Raw genomic sequence first — 23,292 nt, 5'->3', positions numbered from 1 at the left:
ATACTCGTACGGTACAGATTTTCATAACGCAAGACACAAAAGTCATAACACAAAACACATACACATGAAGCGCGGAGCACAATGCAGTGTAAACCCTGGTCCATGATATAATGATCGAATTATTATGTATTAGGCTAATAAAATTGAACCCTAAGAAATTGCAGTGATTGAGCTATTGGCATGTGAAAAGATTGCTAGGCGCTCTTCGCGTGCCCGTGTATTTTCTATTTTTCAAAAATTTGTTTATAATTTTAAAATTTTTTAAGACTTGATAATTATAAATTATTTAGTACTTTAATAGTTAATACTAAAATATTAAAATTAACCTTAAAAACATCTAGAGTTTAAAAAAATTAGGGTTATTTCATTCAAACCGATGTTGTTGAGTGAAATAACTCATTTAAAAAAGAAGGGAACAATAGCTAATCGGCAGACTAAGCGACCTAATTGGTGCCTCACCGATTATGATGATACGCTAGGCGACCGGCCAGCCAGCACTAGGTGCTGATCGATTAATCGGTGTCTGGGCGGAAATTTTGCAACAATGGCTATTGGATCAAATCCAAGTATATATTATGATCCCAACAGGCCAATTAATAAAGAAGGCAGAAGTGAAATATATATTGTGAGTTGTGAGCATAAATAATGCAGTACAGTTTTTAGTGATAAAACTGGGACCAACAACGCAATTTATATCCTACACCACGGCGTACATTGCACTATGCGCCCAGATGCAAAACGACGTCGTTTTAATTTATTTTTTTTTTGAAATTTCCCGCCCCAGTGAATGGCAGTAGGCTTTTCTTAAAAAAAAAAACCCGCTGTTCAAGAATGTACATAATGTTATACTTGAATACACATAATGTTATACATGAATACACATAATGTTATAACAAAATATACATACTCTTTTTAAAAGATAATACACATAATCTAACATAATACATAATAAACATAAACTTTTAACATAATACACATCAACTCTTAACATAATACACACAAATTTTCTGATTCGGATGTACATAATAATTGTATAAAAACAATGTACATAATTGTATAAAAAATACACATAACTGTATGAACCAATACACATAACGTTGTGAACGAATACACATAACGTTGTGAACGAATACACATAATCTCAGCAACTTCCTACCGCGCCTCCCAACACGACCCCAAAACGACGTCGTTTTGGGAGGCGCGCGGCGCACAGTGCTATGTGCGCCGTGGTGTAGGATATAACGATTGACGCACAAGTACAGTGTAGCTTTTAGGTAGACTAGTGGGAAAAAAGTAATATGCCTTTTGAATGTAGCTAGAGACAGGAGAGAACAAGTGCGTTTTGTGCTTGTGCATGCATTATTTTGCTACAAATACCCCCAACACCATACCATTGCCTCTTGCATTCAACCAACACAAAATACACATCCGCCCATTATATTTTTCATTAATTATCTCTTATTCCATTCCTTGTCTAGTGTGAGGATATGTCATCATCAACATTATGTAGTTGCGAGTTGAAGCCGAATCCTCTTGAGAAGGGTGGCATAGTCTCCATTATTGTTGGATCAGATTGTGATGAGAGTGCTCACAGATCGTCCAACAATTGGCTTTCCATCCAAAATCCAAGCACAGAAGAAGATGATGATGATGAGTTGATGAAGAGGAGGAGGCCTGGACAGGATGAGGTCTGGAAAGCAATCCAAGCACAGAAGCAGCAGGGGGATGATCACAATAATAATAAGGCGCCACCAATACGATCAACTGTTTCCTGGAGTGCAATTATCTTATCTGATCAAAAAGTTGATGTTCAAGATTCAGTGCCTTATATCCACCCTCTCCTCAAAAAGTCATCTAGCTGTTGTTTGAGCAAACAGAGCCTTCAGATTTGCACGGAGAGTCTTGGCTCAGAGACCGGCTCCGATTGTCTCACCTCCCAAACCCGCGATTCTGATCACGTTCAAGATCAAGTTCAGGACAACAAACAAGCTCATGAAGAAGAAGAAGAAGATATTTTCAACGATGTAAAGATAAAAAATTATAGCAAGAAATCAGCATCATCTTTCCCTCCTCCACTCCCTTCTCTGGCCAACTCAAGCGTTCAGCTGCGCTCTCACCGCCAAGGCAAAGGCGAAGCCGAAGGCAGCAGGTTGATTCTCGAAGCAGTTTCCGTCCCTCAGCGCAACTACTTCCATGCTGAACGCTCCCACGGCAGGCTGCTCCTCACAGCCCTCAAAAGCCCCACCAGTTCAGATCAACAAGAAGCTGGGGATGATGAAACTGATGAAGATGAGGAAGAACTTGAGTCTTCTACCACGCCATCGTTCAACAGCAACAGTAACCACTTGTACTGGAACAGTAGTAGTATTGCAGAGTACAAACAACAGCAGCAGGAGAAGGAAGAGGGGTTGATTCCATTGTTGAGGAACTGCAAAGAAGCAAGGAGGAGGTCTCTACTAACGTGGGTGCCCCCTAATTACTGCATTGCCACCTCCTCCTAATCCTCCATCATAAACCAACCCATTCATTCCATTTCCGAATGCAATATTTAACAACTCTAATAAAACATGTCCCCATGTATGATACTAGTAGTCTGCACTCCCTCCTAAGATCATAGCTTTACTCTTTCGTTCAAAGAGTTTGTGTAGTGTTAGTGACCCTAAATAAACATGTTGAATAGGTAGAACACTATTTTTTCTACTTCCATATCATAAACAAAGATGATTTTGAATCATAAGTGTTAATTCAAGACTATACAAAGTTTTACATACAAAAGATCAATGATGATTCATTAACAACCACAACATATAAGAGATCAATGATCTTCACAAATACGTTTTCATTCTTTTATCTCACCATTTTTCTCAAGAGATAAAAACCTATACAAAAATGCACTACTTACCCATGTAAAATTGGAGAATCAAAATAAATAAATGTAGTAAAGAGAAAAAGATCACGTGTTTGTAGTTAACAAATTATAGACCAACCTATAAATAAATTGAAAGTACATACATAATTTATTCACTGCAAACACAAAATAGTTAATACATATATATTAAATGCAAACACATAATCTAAATATCGTTTTGGACCAAGGTACACAACCACCTTGGTCCATGGTATAACAATTGAATGGGAACAATGGTACAACATGCTTGCACAAAAATGCAAGTGGCATCAGAACTTGCCAACAAATAGTCTGTCGAATAAAAAACAAACGGTTATCCTTGATGTAATATCTTCTTTTTTTTTTTGGTTTGATAAAAGGATCCTTCACACAAATGTTACATTGTACAAGGCAGCAACACAGATTACACAAAGCAGCACCTCTCTCCTATGATACAAAGAAGCCCACCCTCACCAATCTTACACGACCATAAATTCTTTTATAGCAGAAACAAAAATAGTGCACCTAAACGATGTATAAAAAAAATTATATATTGAGACTAGCCAAAAAAAAAAAAAACTGGCACTACCCACCCATGGGAGACGACCAAGCCTGCCACTGGCTTGCGTTGCTTCGTTGTACAGCGGATAAACCTTCCAAAGCCTTAGTTGGTTTTATCTTTGATGACAGACGAATAGAGAATGGATCAGCATTCAGCAACCCTCGTATTCTTGTTGGAAGGAGTATCCATTCCATAACAACGCCCAAGTGCCTCGAATCCATTAGAATCTTGTACAGGGAACACATCTCTGCGGCATTCTCCAAATGGCATTATGCTATGTACAGATCACTGGAAATCCCTGGTGTTAGCATGAGCCTGGAAGAAGTATAGGAAAACAATCTGCAACTATATAATCTAAATCCAAGCAAGAGAACCTCGATCATTTGTGACTGGAGGGCGACCTCTAGTTGGTGTAGGCGGTCTGTTAGCATTAAGCTCCTATTCCAATAAATTTGAAAAAATAAAATAAAATTACAACAAAATTTATGATATTTACTTGAATAGAATATTATATATATATGTGTGTGTGTGTTTGGATTATAATTCCACCTGCATCCATGTATCTTCTATATGCCGCTCAGGTGAAGTTTCTGGTGATGAAATTGCTGGTGGCAAAGGATGTATAAGTTTTGGAACCACTACAAGATCTCTACCCAATACCAAGATTGCACCGGCATTGTTGGCAGTACCTGCAGTAAGCCGACTTTATTTAGAGAAGATTTTTCTACTGGGCAAATACCAAGTAAAAACAACTTAAATGAAGAAAGAGGACACACCACAATAATTGGTGGCTGAGAATAAAGTAATTAAATGCCCCTGAGCAAATCGTTCAAAGCCATCCATCACACATTCATGTGCTCGGACTATCAATTGAAGATCATTGTTGTTGCAGAATTCCATCACACGATCAGGCTGCAAACAATGAAGAACTTATATGAATCAGCTCTACCCAACCCCTCATCTCATCAAAAGAGATACCTTCCCTTTTCATTCCAAGCCTTGGCAACTCTCATGGAATACAAGTTACAGAAACAATTAATTTCCACTAGAGTAACCAATCGGGTGTGATGTTGGGAAAGAAGATAGAAGAAAAGTGCACTCACTCCAAAAGTAACTAATCCAGGCCCTCTGGCATTTGGGCGCAATCCCTCGACACTATCATTTTCTGTTGGGTCAGACCTGAAAGTATGGATTCCAATAACAATGTTGGGGAAAATAGTTAGAAGAATGGGAGTCAAAAAAATAAAAAGATGAATTAGAAGTTAGATATTAACCACAACAAATCCATGAGCACAATTGAGCCTGCTTCCATAGTAATTGGGCGCTGAATATTTTCAATTTGTTCGACGTGATTGATTGACCGCCCAATACCACCATGCATACAGATAATTTTCTTCTCAATCAATGCAGCAAGAGGAAGCCAGTTAAATAGTCTGTTAATCCTATGCCAAGCCCAGATTCCATCTCTCTCACCCTGCTCAATGGATCATAATCTCAGCAACTGTGTTAGACTAAATATGGGCCTAATATTTTGACTAAATATGATACATACCATGCGCTCAATACACTCAATTCGAAAGCCAAATAGTGCATTGATATCTGCAGCTTCATGATTCCCGCGTATTAGGTGTACATTGTGAGGATATTCGACCTATAAAATTATTTATTCTTATTTAAATCAACAGAAATGAGAAAGTTAAACCCTAGATATACACAAACAGATACAAGTATACCTTCAAAGCCAAGAGAAGAGTTATGGTCTCCAAACTGTGCTGGCCTCGATCCACATAGTCTCCTAGAAAGAGGTAATCAATGTACCTGAAAACATTTTATATAATATCAGCTTCATGCCTTCATAGGAAATTTATTCCATAGACCAGTTAAAAAACACAACTAAAAGTGTGAAAGGCAAAAGTAAAAGATAAAAACAACCGTCCTCAAAAAGCTTCCTTGTAATAATTACTGGGAAAAGAATTCTAACAAATTAACCATACACGGATATTTACTATCACTAATGTGAATATCAAGTACATATTTATATCAAAAGGCAATTAAAAAGAAAATCAATCCTTACAGTGATGTTAAAAATAAATAAATAAATAAATAAATAAATAAGAACGTTAAACGTTGACAAGCATTCATAAGCGCAATCAGTTAAGACTGGAAACTAACTATTGGTCCAAGGGCCAGCTCAAAGTCTCAGCTTATAAAGGAAAATTCATTAGAAGAAAATGTTTAATGAACTAGTGAAGGTACTTACGCTATATCCCCAGCAGTTGATGGGGACCCATACTCGTCAAAAAGCCGCATAAGATCCCCAAATTGCCCATGCAAGTCGCCAAAAATCTTAATAGGAGCTTTAAGCTGTAGAACACTAGGTTCACTAGAAAATATTCTTTCAGCGTTGTCACAGAGATCTGCTATCTCATTGCAATCCAAGAAAAATTGCCGTCGAACAGGAGGTTTCCAACCACGAGGTTTTAAGAGATGAGCAATGACCTGAGAAAGTGAACAGATGTGCCCAAACAGCATAACATTTTCAACTACATTAGAAAAGAGGAAAGGTATACAATGCACACGAGAAAATAAGTAATTAAATGAAACTCCAAATATTCAGAGAAATTCATATAAAAACAAAATTTGGAAATGAAACCAGACACCAAAAATTATACATGTTACATCTCTAAATGCAACATTCTTTCTTGCCGGCTGTGTCAGAAACACAACACAGTTCAAAGATGCCAGAGACAATATCGGATCATATCATATAACATATCAAGCATCTAAAGTACAAAAGTACAAGCAAGAAAGTTTTCCATCAACCCACCAACCTCTAATTCTATATTCCTCATCCAGCTATACAATAACAATCAAAATGGTTAGAAAACCCAAAAGCACAATTAATAGCTAAGTATAATACCTTTTTAGGCACACTGTTGATAGACATTTGTCGATCCAAAAGTTTTCTTGCTGCTGTTGCGTTTTCTGGAGTCCCATAACTAACCCGCCTGCCTTCATTTTCAAATTGATCAATGGAAAGCTGTCTAACCATACCACCAAGAGCCCCACCTGTCTCCGCAGCAATAACAACCTGTGAATAAATTTAGAAGTATACAAGTACTCGACGTTACATCTGTGCATTTAGTGATGATAACAGCAAATTCAACAACTAGAGTTGAAAAACTAGCCACTTACAGCACGGTGATGCAATCGAACTCCAGGGGGTGCAGAATTGTTTGCTACAGCAGAATCAGGTTTGATCAAGCTTGATGTTTGTTTTCCACTAGGTGTTGCCTCAGCACCTCGGTCCCTATCCGGCAATTCAACTTCTCCATTAACTTGCCGAGCTTTTGCAGCAGCCAGTGTAGCACTTATAGCCTCTGCTTCAGCTGCAGATGCCTCAACCAGATATTCAACACCTTTGCTCAATCTCCTGCATATAAACATTAAGTGTTAATTGGATTGAAGTCCAATATTCCACCCAAGCCCAACCCCTGTAAATGGGATTTGATTAAGCAATTTATATTAATGAGTGCAAAGAAACCCAATGATTAATATTTTGATTGAGTTCTAGCTAGAAATATGATGCTTATAGGCCCAGTGAGTCAGTGACTATTAAGAGGATAGTATACTCATTTCCCTCTTAAATCTATTTAGCATTTGTCTAAAAAAAGCATTTTCATTAAGCCGCCAGCATGGCTCCTCCAAATGGCCTACAATATCTTATTACTCAACTTTGGCTACTGTAGTAGCCTATATCAAGTGGAGAAAGAATCCACAAAGCAATAGGTATTGCAAATAACACTAGTGCATTTTTCTGGCTTTCTTTGAGAAGTCATATTTCTCAGTAATTAAAGCCTGAAGATCTATGCATTGCACATACTTGATTAGCCCAAGTAGAGAAGTCCCCCTGCATCATTTTTTCATTATGCATTTTAATGAATCCGTATTTCACATATACAACAAAGCACAAGAGGTAACAACACTACCCTATGCCTAGATTCTGGATGAAGGAAATTTTGATTACCCAATTTTTTTATGGGTTAAAACTCTCCACACACAACACATTAAAAAGTCTTTTAAAAGAATTATAAAATAAAAAGAAAAGAGAAGAAAAGTATTAACCTAATATTAGTTCTGGATTTTTATGCAAGAAAATGTATTGCATTTAATTGTTACAGATTTTAAGATGGGGTCTTTATAGCTTTCAAAGGAAAATCAATAATATACATAGAGCCATAGAGGAACAGCTCTGAAAATGGTATAATTTCTTACCTTTCATCATTAAAAAAACAATATCTAATTATCTATCATCAGCTACAAATCTATTTAATCTCTGGTTTATTTATAGCAATCATACAGTTGTAAAACTAAAATAGTAGGAAGCTCTATTGCAATTGGATTATAAATATTTATACAGTTTTACAGAACCATGCAACCCAATTCATTTCTAACCCCACCACCATGACCAAATCCAAAAGAAACCAATTAGGCAATGTTAAATAGTTAATAACCACAAAAAAACAGAGTAAAGGGAGGTGCAACACTACATGTTATTATAGATAAGCAATAGTGGCTCACCGAGTCCCTTGAAGCATGGCATTTTCAGTGCTTATATCAGTATACATATCACCATTTACAGGGGGAGCAACAGGATTTCCCAGAACAACTGAACCATCATTAACTGCTTCAGGAACTGTTTGTCTCGTCCTTTCATCAACATATCCATACCGGCCTTGTAGCCTCCCAGGTGGTACATTTGCAGCAGCAGCTGCTGCTGCATGTGATGCTGCACTTGTTGTTTCAGCAGCAGCCAAATCTTCAGCAACAAGTAAGTCATCTAGCAACACTCCTACAATAAAACCATCAAATATAATGCAAGTCATTCAGAATTTCATTTAGGATATTTGTTATGTTTTGCAAGTTAATTCATCTAGAAGTATAAAAGACACTTGATCTTATCATTCTAAATGCTAGTCCATCAAATGAGAAAACTAGCTCCATCTGCCTGCTCTCTCAAAATAGAAGTATGTACTTTTTAGAAAATAATAATATTGGCATTTAACAATTCAAAATTCTCATCTGTAAGAACAATTCATGTTTAACATAGACATTGTTTGTTCAACATGAACACGAGTTAAAATTATCACAAGCACCCACAATTCAGGATGGTCTTTTTGCGGGATCACAAAAAAGTGAATCACAACTTCCATAGTTTTTCTTCTGATTGGCTAATCTCAATAATAATCCATAGAAATTAATCATTACTATATCAATAATTAGAAAATTAGTTTTCTTTTGTTAGAAAAATTCTTATTACGTCACGGCAAATGGTGACACAGCTTTAGCAAAAGTTTCCTGTTTAATACTATGCTGCAGTAATAAAAGGAGCTGTATAGAATTATACTCCAAAGAATACTAAATCCCCTCTCAAAAGAGCCCTTTTCTTTTTCATTTTTCTTTTAACTCTCTTTTTTATTTCTTGACCGAAAGACTGGAAGTGAGAACCAAAACAAGAGTAAAATATCAAAAGTTCATTTGACATAGCAGATTTTATTCTTACCACCACGTAAGCCACCATAAATAAAGATCAAGTCACCAACAGCAGCAGCAGCATGTCTGCATCGCCTTGTCAATTCAACTGCAGCGTCCCCGCCAGCAGCATCTGCACTGTATCTGCCAGGCCTTGGGCTAGTAACAACAGATTTTGTATCACACCACACCCCAGCAGCAGTATCTAGAACTGCAAAAAAGAAAATTGAATATAGTTTCAGTAGATATTTACCCAACAATAATTTTAAAGATTTATTTATTTCAGAAAGCATTGATAAAATGAAAATGGACTTCACCTGCCACACTGGAGGAGTCCTCAACCATGCGCCCACCACCAAGTGCTCCTCCTGATACGTGGAGCCGTGCATTAACAAATACCTAAGTTCCAGCATAAAATTGATAACTATTATACACATAATTTGACAATGCTAATGAAGGGGAGAGGGCAAATAAAGTGAGAGAGAACACACAGACAAATAGAGAACTCACAGCAGCATGTTGATATCTAGGAGATGGCGATACACCTGGAGCAATAGCCCACTCCCAACGACCATCTCTATGCTTGGCAAGTCCATATGCACTTGCCAATGGCTGCAAAACCATTCATAGGACCATACAAAATAAGCAGGGGGAGAATTTAACCACAAACAAAGAATCTATTTGGTTTGGTGACGAAGAGATGTGGGTCATCAATAAAAATATAAAACAGGATAAGAGGACATAAATAGAAAGCATCACATACAAAAATTCAAAACTACTGAAAACCATAGAGAACATGAGCATCTGCTTATGAGCATATCAAAGATACTGATTGAAAGTTCACCCTTCTGCAGATATTTTAATGACATTTTCCCATTTATAATCAATCACATGTTTTAATAGCAAACTCCCGTCAAAATTAAAATTTCCCTTCACTATATGAAATTTCAATTTTGATTTAAAACGAATTCCAATATAGACATACAGCGAAGTTTATACTACTAAAGAAACGAGGTGTAATGGATAGAGTTGAAGGGAAGAGCAATGGGTAGGTTGACAACCAGCACAAAACTTTGTCAAACCTCACCATATGGAATCTATAGTTGAGTTATACAGAAAAGATTTCCACTGCCCTCTTTTATGGGAAGTGCAGATAGAAGAAAGAAGACGGACTACAAATTGACTGAGGGGTGTTTGGTTCACCGCTTTTGAGGGAGGAATTGAAATCAAAAGTGATTGAGGCGTTTGTTTTCTCATTTTCTATACCATGGAATAGCAATCATTATCTCACTTTTGTTGAAAGAAGGCTCCAATCCTACTTTTGAGACCTTCATTCAAATCCCCCTCATTTTTGTTCATTTCATCAACAATGCTTCTTATTTCAATTTAGTACCAAACAAAATAAGACTACTTTTATTAAGACCAATTCCAGTTACTAAGCATTCAAATCTTATTCTGATTCCTATTCCCATGTTTGAACCAATCACCCCAATGTATTAGCATGGACGAACATCTACAACCTTGAATCACTTCTATGCATGTGGCATAAAACATTTTGCTTAACTCACCACACTGTTCGCATCCCTCCCGCCACAAAGTAGAAGAAGACCATCAGAGCGTGCACTTGCCGTGGCATACCTGAGGGGAAAATACAGCTGGTTAGAACAGGATAACAATTTCAAGTCTGACTATCATTCTATCATACACCTGATTACATGTAAAGTGAAAGATCAATTCATTCAGAATAAACATTTCTGATTATGAAATCAGTTAAGCACACTTTAAAAGAGGAATAGGAAAGTGATAATCATCAGTATTCATCTAAAAATAGCTACATAGAATAGTAAATGTATTAAATTTATTATATTATAAAAGAATTACAAAATAAAAAGAATAAGAAGAAGCAATACTCCAATGCTCCATGTAAAACATACTAGCAAAGTGCCATGGTTTGCTCAAAAGAAAGTCAGAATTCCCTACCCTTTCCTTTACCCATCCCCTGCTACCCAAAATGGAAAATCAAACAAGTCAGCTGAAAGAATAGGAGCATTGTCTACTCTTCCTAAATTACTGGCATCAAATACTGAATTTATTAGAAAATGTTTTCTCCAAATACATTTGATCGAACAGTGGGACAAAGGTTAGACCTCTTAATAAATAAGCATTTATTGAAGCAAAGCTACTTGAAATTTTTGATCAAGATTCCTAATTCTTCATAGAGCAGCAAAATTGCAACTAAGCAAACTTTTTAAAACTGAAAAAGCGCACCAAAGAAATGAGGCATTGCTTTGCTTTAACGCGCAAAGTGAAGAGTCACGTTTCCACACAAAGCGATGCAAAGTGGCAACAATCCAAATTTATGTATCAGAACAACACAAAGTCACCAAATCAAATTTTATGATTTAAATAGTTGATAATGTAACTAAATATTTATAAAATTAAAATAAAATTTATTATTATTATTATTATTATTATTATTATTATTATTATTATTATTATTATTATTATTATTATTATGTACGTTGGTGCAATGCAAAGATGGTCGAACTCTCCCTCTCTCTTCACTGAATTTGTCGTGGTAGTGGATAGAGTACAACTCTCACTATCCACTAACTCTCTGTCCGGTGGAATAGTGGACAACGAGTATAACTCAGTCTCTCTCTCTATCCTCTAACTCTCTGATAGAGAGTTATAATGTTCTCTCCATTGACTCGCTCTGTCAACAGAGAGAGAGAGAGAGAGAGAGGAAAAAAAAAAAGCTGACAGACAAGGTGAGAGAGAGGAAGAGCAAAACCAGAGTTTAAAAAAAAAATTGATAAAGAAAAAGATGAAGAAGGTAGGCATGAACAATAGGCAAAGAAGAAGAAGAAGAAGAAGACGAAAATGATAAAGAAAATTGTACTTGGACTCCAAGGCACTGGTTGAAGATGATTTCCAGGTTAAATGGCTTCAAAAACTGATAAAGATGACTTCTAGGTTTGTCAATTTAAATCTAATTTTCCTAACTTGACCGTGTACTTTGCCTTCAGATACAAAATCACACTTTTCGCATTGCTCGCCTTGGACAAAAGCAAACTTTTTAAAGCAAAAAACGTGCACCAAAGCGACAAGGTCAGGCTTTGCTTTAAAGCGAAAGCGACCGTTTTCTAAAAATTAACAATTACTAAATTAGGGATGCAAACCGATATTTAAAATGTTCTAATGTAAATTCTAATGCAAATAATTATATATACTAAAAGTGCATTCTCTAGAATAGGTATCTCATATCACTGTTGCAAAAATCGCGCCTAGGCGCTAGGCGCCTGGCCTCCTAGGCGCCCGCCTAGGTGTTCTAGGCGCCCTAGGCGGGTCCCCAGGCGCCTAGCAATTTTTTCAACATTGTCTCATATACAAAATTACTGATTTACGCCTTTAAAAGGGTTTTTTTTAATTACAAAATTTACCCTTATAAAAATAAAAATTACAACCTTATTAATCTTTATAATTGTCGTGCAGCTTTATAAATGTTGAAAACAATTAAAGCTTTGTAATAATTTAAAATAAAAAGTCAAAAAAGAATCAGCGCAATCTCCATTCGCACCCAATTCAAAATAGAGCAAGAAGCGAAGAGGATATCTATCACATGCTTGACGCTAGAGACGAGGTGGCATCGTTGCGAGGGTAGTAAGATGGGTTCAACTAGCCGGTGACACCCATCATTTGGAAGTTGCAACTTGCATGCTACAAGCAATGGTCTGAATATGAAGTTTCTCGCAAGAGGACGACGCGACTTGCTATTTGCATCTTTGCAAACCCTAAAGTTTAGGTATTTTATGCTTTTTTTCCTGTTGACTGGTGTTGACTTCGCTTTGCGTGAGAAAGTGTCACCTCAACTCGCTTGGTCGCTCTGTCAAAGTGACAAGAAGCGAGTACTTTCTCACGAGACTGTGCCTTACCAAGGCTAAGCTATTCACGGTCACACGCCTCACTTCTGCACTTAAGCACAGAAGAAGCACTTTTAACAAGTCTAGACAAAAGTGATCGCTTTGGTATGTTTTCATGCATTTCAGTGCTTCGTTGAAGGGGAGAGACAGGATGTCTCTCACTAATTTCCTTTGACAAGTGTGATAGCAAGTATATATGACCTACCATGTACACCCTCCGTCGCACTTTAAATAGCCGTTTTGCTATTTTCTTCGTAAATCTGACATAACTTTGACATTAACTTTTGATGCTCCAAAGTATAAATTCGAAAATAACCACACATCGAGTACTACTTGTCTCAAAAATAACGACTAAAAAGTTCCAAGCAATTATGATTCAGAATGTTGGTCAAAATGAGATTGTGTTGAACTTTAAGAATAGATACTGAACAAGCTTTTGGGACAGAGAGTAATATAAGTAAAGTGTGATCCTAAGCATTTATTATAGCCTACATTTTTGTATTCTTTTACCTGATATTTCCAATAAAAGGAGGTCAAACTTTGCAGATCAGGAAAAGGTGGTGTTCTTTATCTGCTACTAATGCTTATTTTGCATCAGTTGACATATATATGGAAATATAAAGATTTGAAAGAAATACTGTCACCCACATGTTAGATGAGTCTACACTAAGCGACAAGGATAATGAGGGAAACAACATATAGTACACATCTAACAAGGAAAAATTGAAGATGTGAAGATGTTTACATGCAAGGAGGTGGACCTTCACCCTCTGGTTCCAGCTTGCGCCATTCATATGGCTTTGCTGCTGTATCCAAGGCCCAAACATCTGCTAAAGGTCGTTTGCCTGACACCATGCACAATATTATCAGTCTCCAAAGTTATCAGTAAATCTTTTTAAAAAATGGACAAAGCTTCATGGACTGACCATCATTTCCACCAATTGCCATGAGATATCTTTGTCCTACCAAAGCCATGACATGCCCATAGCGAGGCCCTGGCCCAGGGCCTTGTACCACAACCCTATATAAGACAAAATTGTTTCAGTCACAGCAAATATAACATATCAGCAGTTTTCGACTCTAGATACAAGCAAGTGAACATTCAAAGCAAACTGTTAATGTATTCAAGTCTATGTAGCTATAAATATGTTCCTAGAAGAAGCCAACCTATGCCACCGTGGCCGTTGTTGTGTAAGATCCAAAACATGAAGATCCTCTGCAGATAAACCAGCTGGTCCAATTCCACCCTGTGACAATGGGGATAAGCATCATTACTAATTAAATTACACACCCATCACAATGCAAACCCTTTACCACCAGTAAACACCAACCTGAAGAACAACCATAGTACCAACAGCAGTAGCCACATGGGCTGCCCTTGGCGTGGGAGGCTCTCCAATTGGAGTAATTCTGAGGAAATAAGTAACCGTTACAAGAATTAGAGTAGCAATCGTCAAACAGTCCGCCACAAAATTGAAGAGGCTTAAGAGTAATATCAAGTTACCTGGACCATTTATTAGTCAACACATCATAACAGTGCACATCAGCTGTAGCCCCTGCTAAACCTGCAATCAGATATTACCTTTGAGATCATTACAGGAGTACTTGAGCAAATTCAGTTAGAAAAAACAAACAACTACAAAATAAGTCTAGTTGCAAAAGGCACGCTTCTCTAGTAAAGTTAGGTAGATTCTTCTTTTGGATAATGACAAATTCAGCATATAGCAAATATTGTTTCTTTATTGATGTTAGATCAACAAAATGGATCTTTAGAACCTCCCTGGCATCCTTAGTTGCCACAGTACTTAATTGAATTTTAATTTTCAAGTGAAAATGCTGCCCCAATATACTTGTAGAAAAAGTCACAGAGTGTAAAAATCCACACATATGTAAGCACTTCCAAAGTTGCAGCAAGAAGTCAAGAACTAAGACCTTAATTCAATTTTGATAAAAGTTATAAGGTAACAGTAGGAAAGAATGGCTATGAATTTAAAAAGGTAACAAAAGAACCCAATGAAGAGGCATACGAATTCCAGCACTTCCAGCAGATGATGGAGTCCCTGATGCTGCAGAATTCCCCTCAAGCGCAGTGGCACCACCAAAGAGAATAAGCCTAGGACCAATATATCCCGGCATGCCCTCCTCTCCAACAGGTGGCACAGCCGTTAGCGTGTGACCACACCGTGGTCCCGGCCCATCCTCCGTCTTCTCAATAATAGGCTGCAGCACTGAGTAGGTGGGAGCACATCTCGGCCCAGCAACAGGACTAGTATTCTGCTGCTGAGGCTGAACCTGTAAAGGCGATGATGGCTGCTGTTGCTGAGCCGGAGAAGCCTGTGATTGAGATCCTAAAGCAGAGGACTCGTCCCCGAGCTGCTCGGAGCTCGGCCCGTTATTCTGAACAGCTGGATCGTGATCAGACCCCGTTGCCATCGTCGAATCCACGTCCATCTTTCTCAACTCGAAACCCTAATTTCAAAACTCCCCTCCAAGATCGGAGCTCCAATTCTCACCAATTGGCATTCCCGGCCAACATTTCCCGATCCAATTCAAACCCTAACCGCGCCAAATTCAGAATTCCCAAACCCTAGCTCAGATCCTTGTATTCAATTCAAAATTTATCCCGTCACCGTGTGTGTATATATGTTCAAAAATTATCCCGTGAATATAAACTTTTCCAATAAAATTCCACACTAAGTAGGGAGAGAAAAAAAGTAAATTCCCAGACTTATCTTTTTCCCTCTCTCTCTCTCTATCTCTCTTTCTCCCTTCCCCTGAGAAAAGCTTTCGCTCTTCTAAACGCGGTGTCGAGGAATACAGACGGGACGGCCAAAACACCACCCAGAAATCTCCTCTTTCTCTCTCTACCAATATCCCTACAATTTTCTCTCTCTAAAACATGAGTCCTCCACTCTCATCTCTAGGGCCCAATTTCCAACTCTTTCTCTCTCTACAAATGTATACACGTAATTTATCGCAAATTATATGCACATAACTACAGTATTTTAAAATTAAAATATATAAAGAAATGAGAACAAAAGAAAAACTGAAAAACTTTTATATAAATTGTGATAATGTCCACTTCAATAATATCGGAAATCAATAAAGGGGCTAATGGCGTTTTAGGCATTAAAGGATAATAATCGAAGATTTTGAGGCTAGACATTATTCGAATGGTTACAACAATTTGTAAAATAGAGTACCATAATCTGTTGTTGAAATTTCATTTAATCACGAACTGGGCTTGTGTGATTTATATTTACATCTCCGATTTGACGAACTGGGCTTGTGTATGGTCACTCGTATACCACTTTCGTTATCTGTGAAGTGTGAAGGGTCATCTATGGTGTTTGATTTTCATTGCTTCTCCAGTATCTTTGTTTCTTTGATTTCAATATCTACGTATCTACATCTACATCTATCTACATCTATCTACAATTCTAATAAGAGCCAATAATGTTAGGCCCTTAACTGGAACAAAAAAATGTCGATAGTATTGTTTCTTAAAATGAATTATTCATATTATTTTGATTTTAGTAATTTTTTAATGATTTTCCTTATTTACCATCTATTATATTATTTTCTTCCATTTTTTTTGAAAGCCAACCAAAAACGGTATATATTAGATGAATGCTGAAATAGAATTCGGAGGGACAGAGTCCCAGTACAAAGCAGTAGTCTGCCCAAAAGCGATAGAAGCTAAAGTATGAGCTAAATAATTGTCTGATCTAGAAATAAAATTGACTGAAACAAAATCAAAGAACAACATGCAATACTTGCAGGCATCGATAGCATATCCAATATATGATCGAATTGGGGCAAAAACGGAGGATAGATAACATTGTAGCGTCTGACAATCCGTGTACAGCTGTATAGACCGCTCCCCACGATTTTTTAGCCAAGACAAAGCCTCCTTGCACGCGAATGCCTCGGCCATGAGTGGAGAAAAACGACTCGGAAGCATAGCACTGAAGGCCGAAACATACTGACCATCCCCGTCGAGTAAAATTGCTCCAACAGTAGCTTCGTTCGTCGTTGGATGGTAGCCAGCGTCGATATGGCAAGTCCTCGGCAGCGGTTGGGCGGTGTGGTTCACAGTTGCTAGGGGCGGCTCGGGGGCGTCCATACTGATGGCGTGATTCACCGTCATCGTACGTGTGACACCCCGAAAATCCTATCCTTTAAATAGGATTAATTGAATAATTAATCCTAAGTCATCCTTGTGGACTTTCTTATCAATTTTCCAAATTGATAGTCGGAGGACTTAAATTGACCAACTCCTTGGTCAATTGATTTAAGTCAAAAAGGGGGACCTTTGGCTTTGATGGTTGTACCTAACTCTTTGGGGTCTTCCTAAGCTTTTCTGGGGAAAGTAAGGGCATGATAGTCTTTTCCCCTCTGTTTGGTCTTGAAGCCTTACCCTATCAAACCTAAATTTCATTTCCCCACTTTGGCAAGAAGACTTTTCTCTACCTTCTCTCTAAGAAAACTTGGCTTCTTCTCCAAGCTTAGAAGAATCTCTTCCATCCTTGCTATGAATCACTCCAAGATTCTACCTTTCCATCTCCCAAGCTTAAGGAAGGGTAAGATATAGGATTAGTTGGTGTTTTTAATTAGTTTTACCTAGTCTTTATCTAAGATTAGTGTTTTCTTTGTGGTTTTGGTTGTGTAAGAAGACTTGGTTGAAGATGAGCTTCAAGGAGAAGCTTAGGGGGGTAGAAAGAAAGAGTTTCTTGGTCTTCAAAGGTAACACATGCTATACAAAACCTATTTTCTACTTGCTATTGTGGATTCTTGACTTCTATTGATGATTCTTGGTGTTAATGTGAGATTTGATGCATGATCTTGTGATCATGCATGTTTAGAGCTTGTATCTAGGTTTATTAAATGCTATCTTTCGATATATTCTTGGGTTCAAGTCATTTCCTTGTTGTATGTGAAATTTGGGGTGTTTTGGACTTGAACTTGGCCTTGTTCATGAAATTCCCCGAAGGGAACTTTGGTGTACAGGTGATAAGAGTCTAAAAGTTTATAATTTCACCTTGCATTTAAGCTTATTTTCCTTGTTATTTGTTATAATTTTGCCCAAAGTGTCCTCATTTGATTCATTTGTGTGCTTATGAGTAATTCTTGATGATTTAGATGAATTGAGTGATTTTTGGGGCATTTTGTATGCATGTAGAGTCAATGGGAGCCAATGAGGAGCTATGAAGATGGGGGCAACACCTTTTAGAGAGGGAAATTATGGTGTGTTTATTGGTATTGGTCATTTGGACAAACAAAGGCAAAAGTGGAGCAAAAGAGCAAGAAGTTGAAATACCCGCACAAATCATCCACTGCTCGGTATTTTGGTCATATCTCAGCATAGGAGTGTCCAAATAAAATTATTCTTGTGCCACTGGAAAGCCAACTTGAAGGGCTACAACTTTGATTCAAGCACCAAAGGCTAATTCAAATGTTTCGAGGGTGAAAAAGTACTTAGAAGACAGACTCAATGCACAGGCAGTGCACACTGCCTTGTGGCCACGGGTGTGGCCACGCCCGTGGCCACTGGGCAGTGTAAACTGCATTTCTGGCCACAGGTGTGGCCACACCCGTGGCCAGCCCTCTGCAACTCATACCAGCGCGTTTTTGACCCTTTTAAGGGGATTTTCCACCCCAAAACACATCTTTCATTTTATCTTTCATTTCCTTTTCATTCCTTAGTTAGGTTTAGCTCTAGTATAGCTTAGATTAGTGTAGATTTCTTGTTCCTTTCTATTTCCAAGCTCAAGAACACATTGCAATCTTGGATTTCAAGGCTTCAATAGAGAAGTTTTCTATTTATCTCTTCTATTTACTTTTCATCTATGCTTTCAATTACAATTTTAATATTGTGTATCTATTGTCATATTATGAGTAACTAAGTGTTTTGGAACTAGGATTTGGTTTGATTTCTTGCTATTGATGTCTATTTGAGTTGTATTGCATAAGGGGGATTATTTGGGTGATCTAGGGTTGTTGTGTGAAATGGGTTTGTTGGGAAATTTGTGTATGATTGTTGGATCCCAATTATATGCTTGATTTGGAGTGTGTTTGTTTCTACGAGAGTAGAGCTTGTACACTAGCCACACATTCACACACTTAATACCCTATACGAGAGTATTTTGGGTGTTAAGGGGAATCTTTGCCTTGTGTTCTTGTTTGGGCATCCTTGTGTTGAATTGTCACGAGAGTGGAGTTCAATGTGAGGTTGTAAGTCCAAATAGCTACGAGAGTGGTATTTGGACACTTTTGTGCATCATATCAACCCAACTTCTTATCGTTAGATCTAGCTTCTAAGATGGTAGTTTTAGCTTGTGCTTAACTCCACTTTACATCAATTCCTAACATTACAAGAGTCATCTCCAGTAGAACGATATCTAAACTATATATTGTGATTTGATACTTGATGGATGTGTGAAAATCGTCCTTCATCAAATTTGGCGTCGTTGCCGTGGATGGCTTGGTTTTGATTGTTTTGTGGTAGTTAACATTAGTGAATGACTATTCTAGGAGACTAGACCATTTTTTTCTTTGTTTTTATTTTCTTTTTATTTTCCTTTTGTGCTCAAGTGCTAATTGCTAAATCTTGTTTGGGATTTTTGGATGAAGATACCTTGCTTAATGCATTTATTCTAAATCAAGGAGTAGTTTGGTACTTTGCCCGCCCAAAGAACTTTCAATATATATGGGTATGAGTTTCAAGGATCCTTACCACCATTCCAATTTCCTCCCCTTGGATACGAAATGAATTGGAATATGAGTCAAACATATGGAGGAATGGAACAACAAGAACCACATCCCAATCTTGCCTACATGAATCAAGAAGCTTTTCAAGGAGGCACACCATTATTTACTATGCCACAACCTTTATGGTGTACCATTTGTGGAGGAGCACATGTTGCCGAAAATTGCTATATATTGGCTCCAAACTACCAACATCTGTGCCAATTTCAAGAGCCCTCTTACTAAGAGCCTCAACAAGGATTTTCAATCCCTTGATCAAGAGCCCGAGATGATGTCCAAGTTGATGAGTTTGATAATGCAAACGTCTTCACGAGTGGATGAGTTACAAACTCAATAGGAAAATATGATGGCTCAAGTACAAAGTTGGGCAACTCAAGAGCCGATTCAAGATTCATTGTCCAACGAAGAGGTTCAACAAGAGTTTCCCTTATCTAATGAAGGGGATGAGGTTGATGGAGATGAGAATGTAAGAGAAAATCTTGAAAATGAAGTGCTTGAGGAGTGTCTTGAATCCAACCATTTGAATGATAAAGAAGACAAGATTGAGACTCAAATTGAGATTCAAGATGATGGTGGCAAGGAATATTTGCAAAGCACCCCATTTGAAGAAGAAGTTAATGAGAATGAAGTTGATAACATGCACGGTGAATTTGATGAATGCTCTCTAATGAATGATACTCTCATTAGTGAAGACTTTAGAAGAGTGTGGGAATCGGGAGGAGTTGATCGATATTCTTGAAAGTGGAGGCCCGCATTGGCCTATATTTGAATCAAAGGATTCCCACTTCTTATTGGTGCATGAGAAAGATCCAAGACTCTCCTTATTTGCAAGTGAAAAGGAAAGTCAAGAAGAGAAAAGAAGTGGAGACCAAGGAAATGATCAAGTTCTTGAGTATTATCAAGACCCATCTTTAGGAAGAAGACCTCATTTGATTTATGGATCAAAAATGGATTTGAGGAAGGGATATTCTTGGAGTTTGATTTGGATGAGCTTAATGTCTTAAACTTTCAAGCGGTGAAGATGAGTTTAAGGGAATTTATTGATGGCCACCACTTGAAGAAATACCTAGAAGAAAAGGTTGATAGAAAGATGGGAATTTTTCTCCTCCAATCAATTGATGGTTAAACACTTGAGAGGTTGAGTCGAGCTAGCGACGTTAAACTTAGCGCTTCATGGGAGGCACCCCATGTTATCTTTCACTTTATTGCATTTTATTTTATTTTCTTCTTTATATTTTGATTTTTGATATATCATGCTTTCACTTGTGATTTCATGTATATGCTCTCTTGACTCTAGGAACGACACTAAGGAGTATGCTCATTTCCAAGAAGGCTTCATGGTGATTCTTTGGCACAAGAGATTCATTAAGGGAGTCTCATCTACCTTCTCTACTTTCTTTAAGTTGTGTATAATGCTTTACTTTGTATAGATAGTAGAGATTGTGCTCCTTATGCTTATTGTGCTACCATTTCCCCCTTGTGCTTTATTTTCTTACACATCGAGGACGATGTATTTTCTAAGTGTGGGGGTTGACAAAATTTGAGGAAATTTTTGAAAATTTGCTTGGATGACTCATTGTGTTTTGTGTTGGATAAATTGCCTTTATATGTTTAAAGTTGTGAAAACTCCCCTTTGTTGGTTTGTGGTTTGCTTGGTGGAACTTGTTACAACGCATTGTGATTGATGAGTCAAAGTGTAACACATGATTGATCTATCCTCATGCCAATGGTCTTGTTAACCACTTAATAATTGAATAAATTCTTGATCTTGTGTGTTGTGCTTTGCTAGTGAAGGCTTATGTGAGATTCCGGTAATGGTTGCTTTGCTAGAACTTGCCTCATTACTCTCCAAGTGAAATCTAAGATTTGCATGTTTTGAAATGATTTAGGTCATTTTTGTTTAGCCCAAGCCTTTAAGCCTACCCTTGTACAATATGTTTACCCCTAGTTGTCCCCGTTGAGCCTTTTGTGTTTGTTCAATAAGTGCTAAGCACTTAATCTCCTTTGTGTTTGTTCTTCTTGGGTTAACCCTTGTCATTTAACCCTTAAACCTTAGCCAAAATGTTTCCTTCCACCATTGAGAGAATAGAACACTTGTTCTTTTTCATGGAAGAGATTCTTTTTCTTTTTGGAGCTTGTTTTGTTAGCAACACTCTCTATAATGTTATCCAAGTGTGGGGGTCTTGATGCTTTTGAAAAAGCTTGTTTGTTGTTTTGAAAAAAAAAAAGAGAAAAAAAAATGATGAGAAAAAAAAAGTCATGAAAATGTTGAAAAGAGATGAAGAAATGAAAACGAAGAAGTTCAATAAAAGTTGGATAGTTTGCTTTGAAAATTGTTCTCAATCTCCACTACTTCAGAGTGTTTCTTTGTGTTTAGTTGTTAGTTGCTCCTTAGTTCTTTGATGCCATATATCTTCCAATATCAATTGTGAATAAGTGTGAAGTTCTCTCTCTTTTGTTTGATTTCCTTATCCCTTCTTTGTCAACCATTCACCCTTAGCCCCATTACAAGCCTAATAAAAGTCCTACTTGATCTTAGCATGCAATCTTAGAGTTGAACTAGTGGGAGTATGAAGGGCAAGCCTATGGAATTTCATTCAAAGCCAAGTTTTGCATAATCTCAACTTAGTATTTGTGCACACTTGATCCTCACGTTCTATAATAATTTTGGTGCTTGGTTATTGGTTTGAGAATGAAACTTGTGTGGAATGCTAAGATGATTCTTGAAACAAGTTGTGTTGTATCGAGTTGGATTGTGGTTTGTTAAGTTGTGCAAAGTGGGAGTATGATCAACTTCAGTGCTATTTTGGTGGTTTAGTCCTTGTTTTTGCTTGAGGACAAGCAAAGGTTTAAGTGTGGGTGAGTTGATAAGAGTCTAAAATTTTATAATTTCACCTTGCATTTAAGCTTATTTTCCTTGTTATTTGTTATAATTTTGCCCAAAGTGTCCTCATTTGATTCATTTGTGTGCTTATGAGTAATTCTTGATGATTTAGATGAATTGAGTGATTTTTGGGGCATTTCGTATGCATGTAGAGTCAATGGGAGCCAATGAGAAGCTATGAAGATGGGGGCAACACCTTTTAGAGAGGGAAATTATGGTGTGTTTATTGATATTGGTCATTTGGACAAACAAAGGCAAAAGTGGAGCAAAAGAGCAAGAAGTTGAAATACCCGCACAAATCATCCACTGCTCGGTATTTTGGTCATATCTCAGCGTAGGAGTGTCCAAATGAAATGATTCTTGTGTCATTGGAAAGCCAACTTGAAGAGATACAACTTTGATTCAAGCACCAAAGGCTAATTCAAATTTTTCGAGGGTGAAAAATTACTTAGAAGACAGACTCAGTGCACAGACAGTGCACACTGCATTTCTGGCCACAGGTGTGGCCACACCCGTAGCCAGCCCCTGCAACTCATACCAGCGCTTAAGTTTAAGGCCGTACAAAGCTTTTTTAAGTTTGAAAACATACTCTAGATGGTTCAGATCTTTAAACCCTTTAAGCTGAGCTACATATATGTCCTCATTAAGATAGCCATTCAAGAAGGTCGTTTTTACATCCATTTGATACAGGTCGAATCTCAAAATACATGAAACCACCAGGAGAAGACGGATTGAT

The 23,292-nt window shown here is 37.5% G+C and overlaps 2 protein-coding genes across 3 annotated transcripts; one reads left to right on the top strand and one right to left on the bottom strand.

The window, feature by feature from the left end:
• Positions 1–1,442: 1,442 nt before the first annotated feature.
• Positions 1,443–2,737, top strand: LOC109160102 (protein FAF-like, chloroplastic). The gene is made up of 2 exons (XM_019308259.1): positions 1,443–1,527; positions 1,561–2,737. Exons 1-2 carry the CDS (start codon positions 1,488–1,490, stop codon positions 2,499–2,501), a joined length of 981 nt encoding a protein of 326 aa, XP_019163804.1. The 5' UTR covers positions 1,443–1,487; the 3' UTR covers positions 2,502–2,737.
• A 425-nt stretch (positions 2,738–3,162) lies between these two features.
• On the bottom strand, positions 3,163–15,869 carry LOC109160101 (serine/threonine-protein phosphatase BSL3). 2 transcript variants are annotated; one of them, XM_019308258.1, is made up of 22 exons: positions 14,932–15,869; positions 14,409–14,469; positions 14,236–14,314; positions 14,072–14,151; positions 13,831–13,925; positions 13,650–13,749; positions 10,550–10,619; positions 9,492–9,593; positions 9,299–9,380; positions 9,013–9,192; positions 8,031–8,301; positions 6,645–6,882; positions 6,370–6,540; positions 5,710–5,948; positions 5,183–5,267; positions 5,002–5,100; positions 4,724–4,923; positions 4,553–4,628; positions 4,226–4,361; positions 3,999–4,138; positions 3,824–3,887; positions 3,163–3,737 (listed from the first exon to the last, which is right to left on the bottom strand). In XM_019308258.1, the coding sequence occupies exons 1-22, from the start codon at positions 15,353–15,355 to the stop codon at positions 3,724–3,726; spliced, it is 3,006 nt and encodes a 1,001-aa protein (XP_019163803.1). In that variant the 5' UTR covers positions 15,356–15,869; the 3' UTR covers positions 3,163–3,723. The 2 variants fall into 2 exon arrangements, with proteins under 2 accessions (XP_019163803.1, XP_019163802.1); XM_019308257.1 differs by having other exon boundaries at positions 3,163–3,887.
• Positions 15,870–23,292: the final 7,423 nt, after the last annotated feature.

Source organism: Ipomoea nil, unplaced genomic scaffold, assembly GCF_001879475.1.
Source record: "Ipomoea nil cultivar Tokyo-kokei standard unplaced genomic scaffold, Asagao_1.1 scaffold2845, whole genome shotgun sequence".
Lineage (NCBI taxonomy): Eukaryota > Viridiplantae > Streptophyta > Magnoliopsida > Solanales > Convolvulaceae > Ipomoea > Ipomoea nil.
This window is presented reverse-complemented; position numbering and strand designations above follow the sequence as displayed.

What these genes read in the sequence shown, in the direction of transcription:
- LOC109160102 (XM_019308259.1), top strand. Translation starts at nt 1,488, where the DNA reads ATGTCATCATCAACATTATGTAGTTGCGAGTTGAAGCCGA. An exon ending in TAGTTGCGAGTTGAAGCCGA is followed by an intron (nt 1,528 to 1,560) that starts ATCCTCTTGAGA and finishes TAGTCTCCATTA; the next exon opens with TTGTTGGATCAGATTGTGAT.
- LOC109160101 (XM_019308257.1), bottom strand. Translation starts at nt 15,355, where the DNA reads ATGGACGTGGATTCGACGATGGCAACGGGGTCTGATCACGATCCAGCT. An exon ending in GGCAATTGGTGGAAATGATG is followed by an intron (nt 13,750 to 13,830) that starts GTCAGTCCATGA and finishes GCATGGTGTCAG; the next exon opens with GCAAACGACCTTTAGCAGAT. An exon ending in CTGGATTAGTTACTTTTGGA is followed by an intron (nt 4,362 to 4,552) that starts GTGAGTGCACTT and finishes CATTGTTTGCAG; the next exon opens with CCTGATCGTGTGATGGAATT.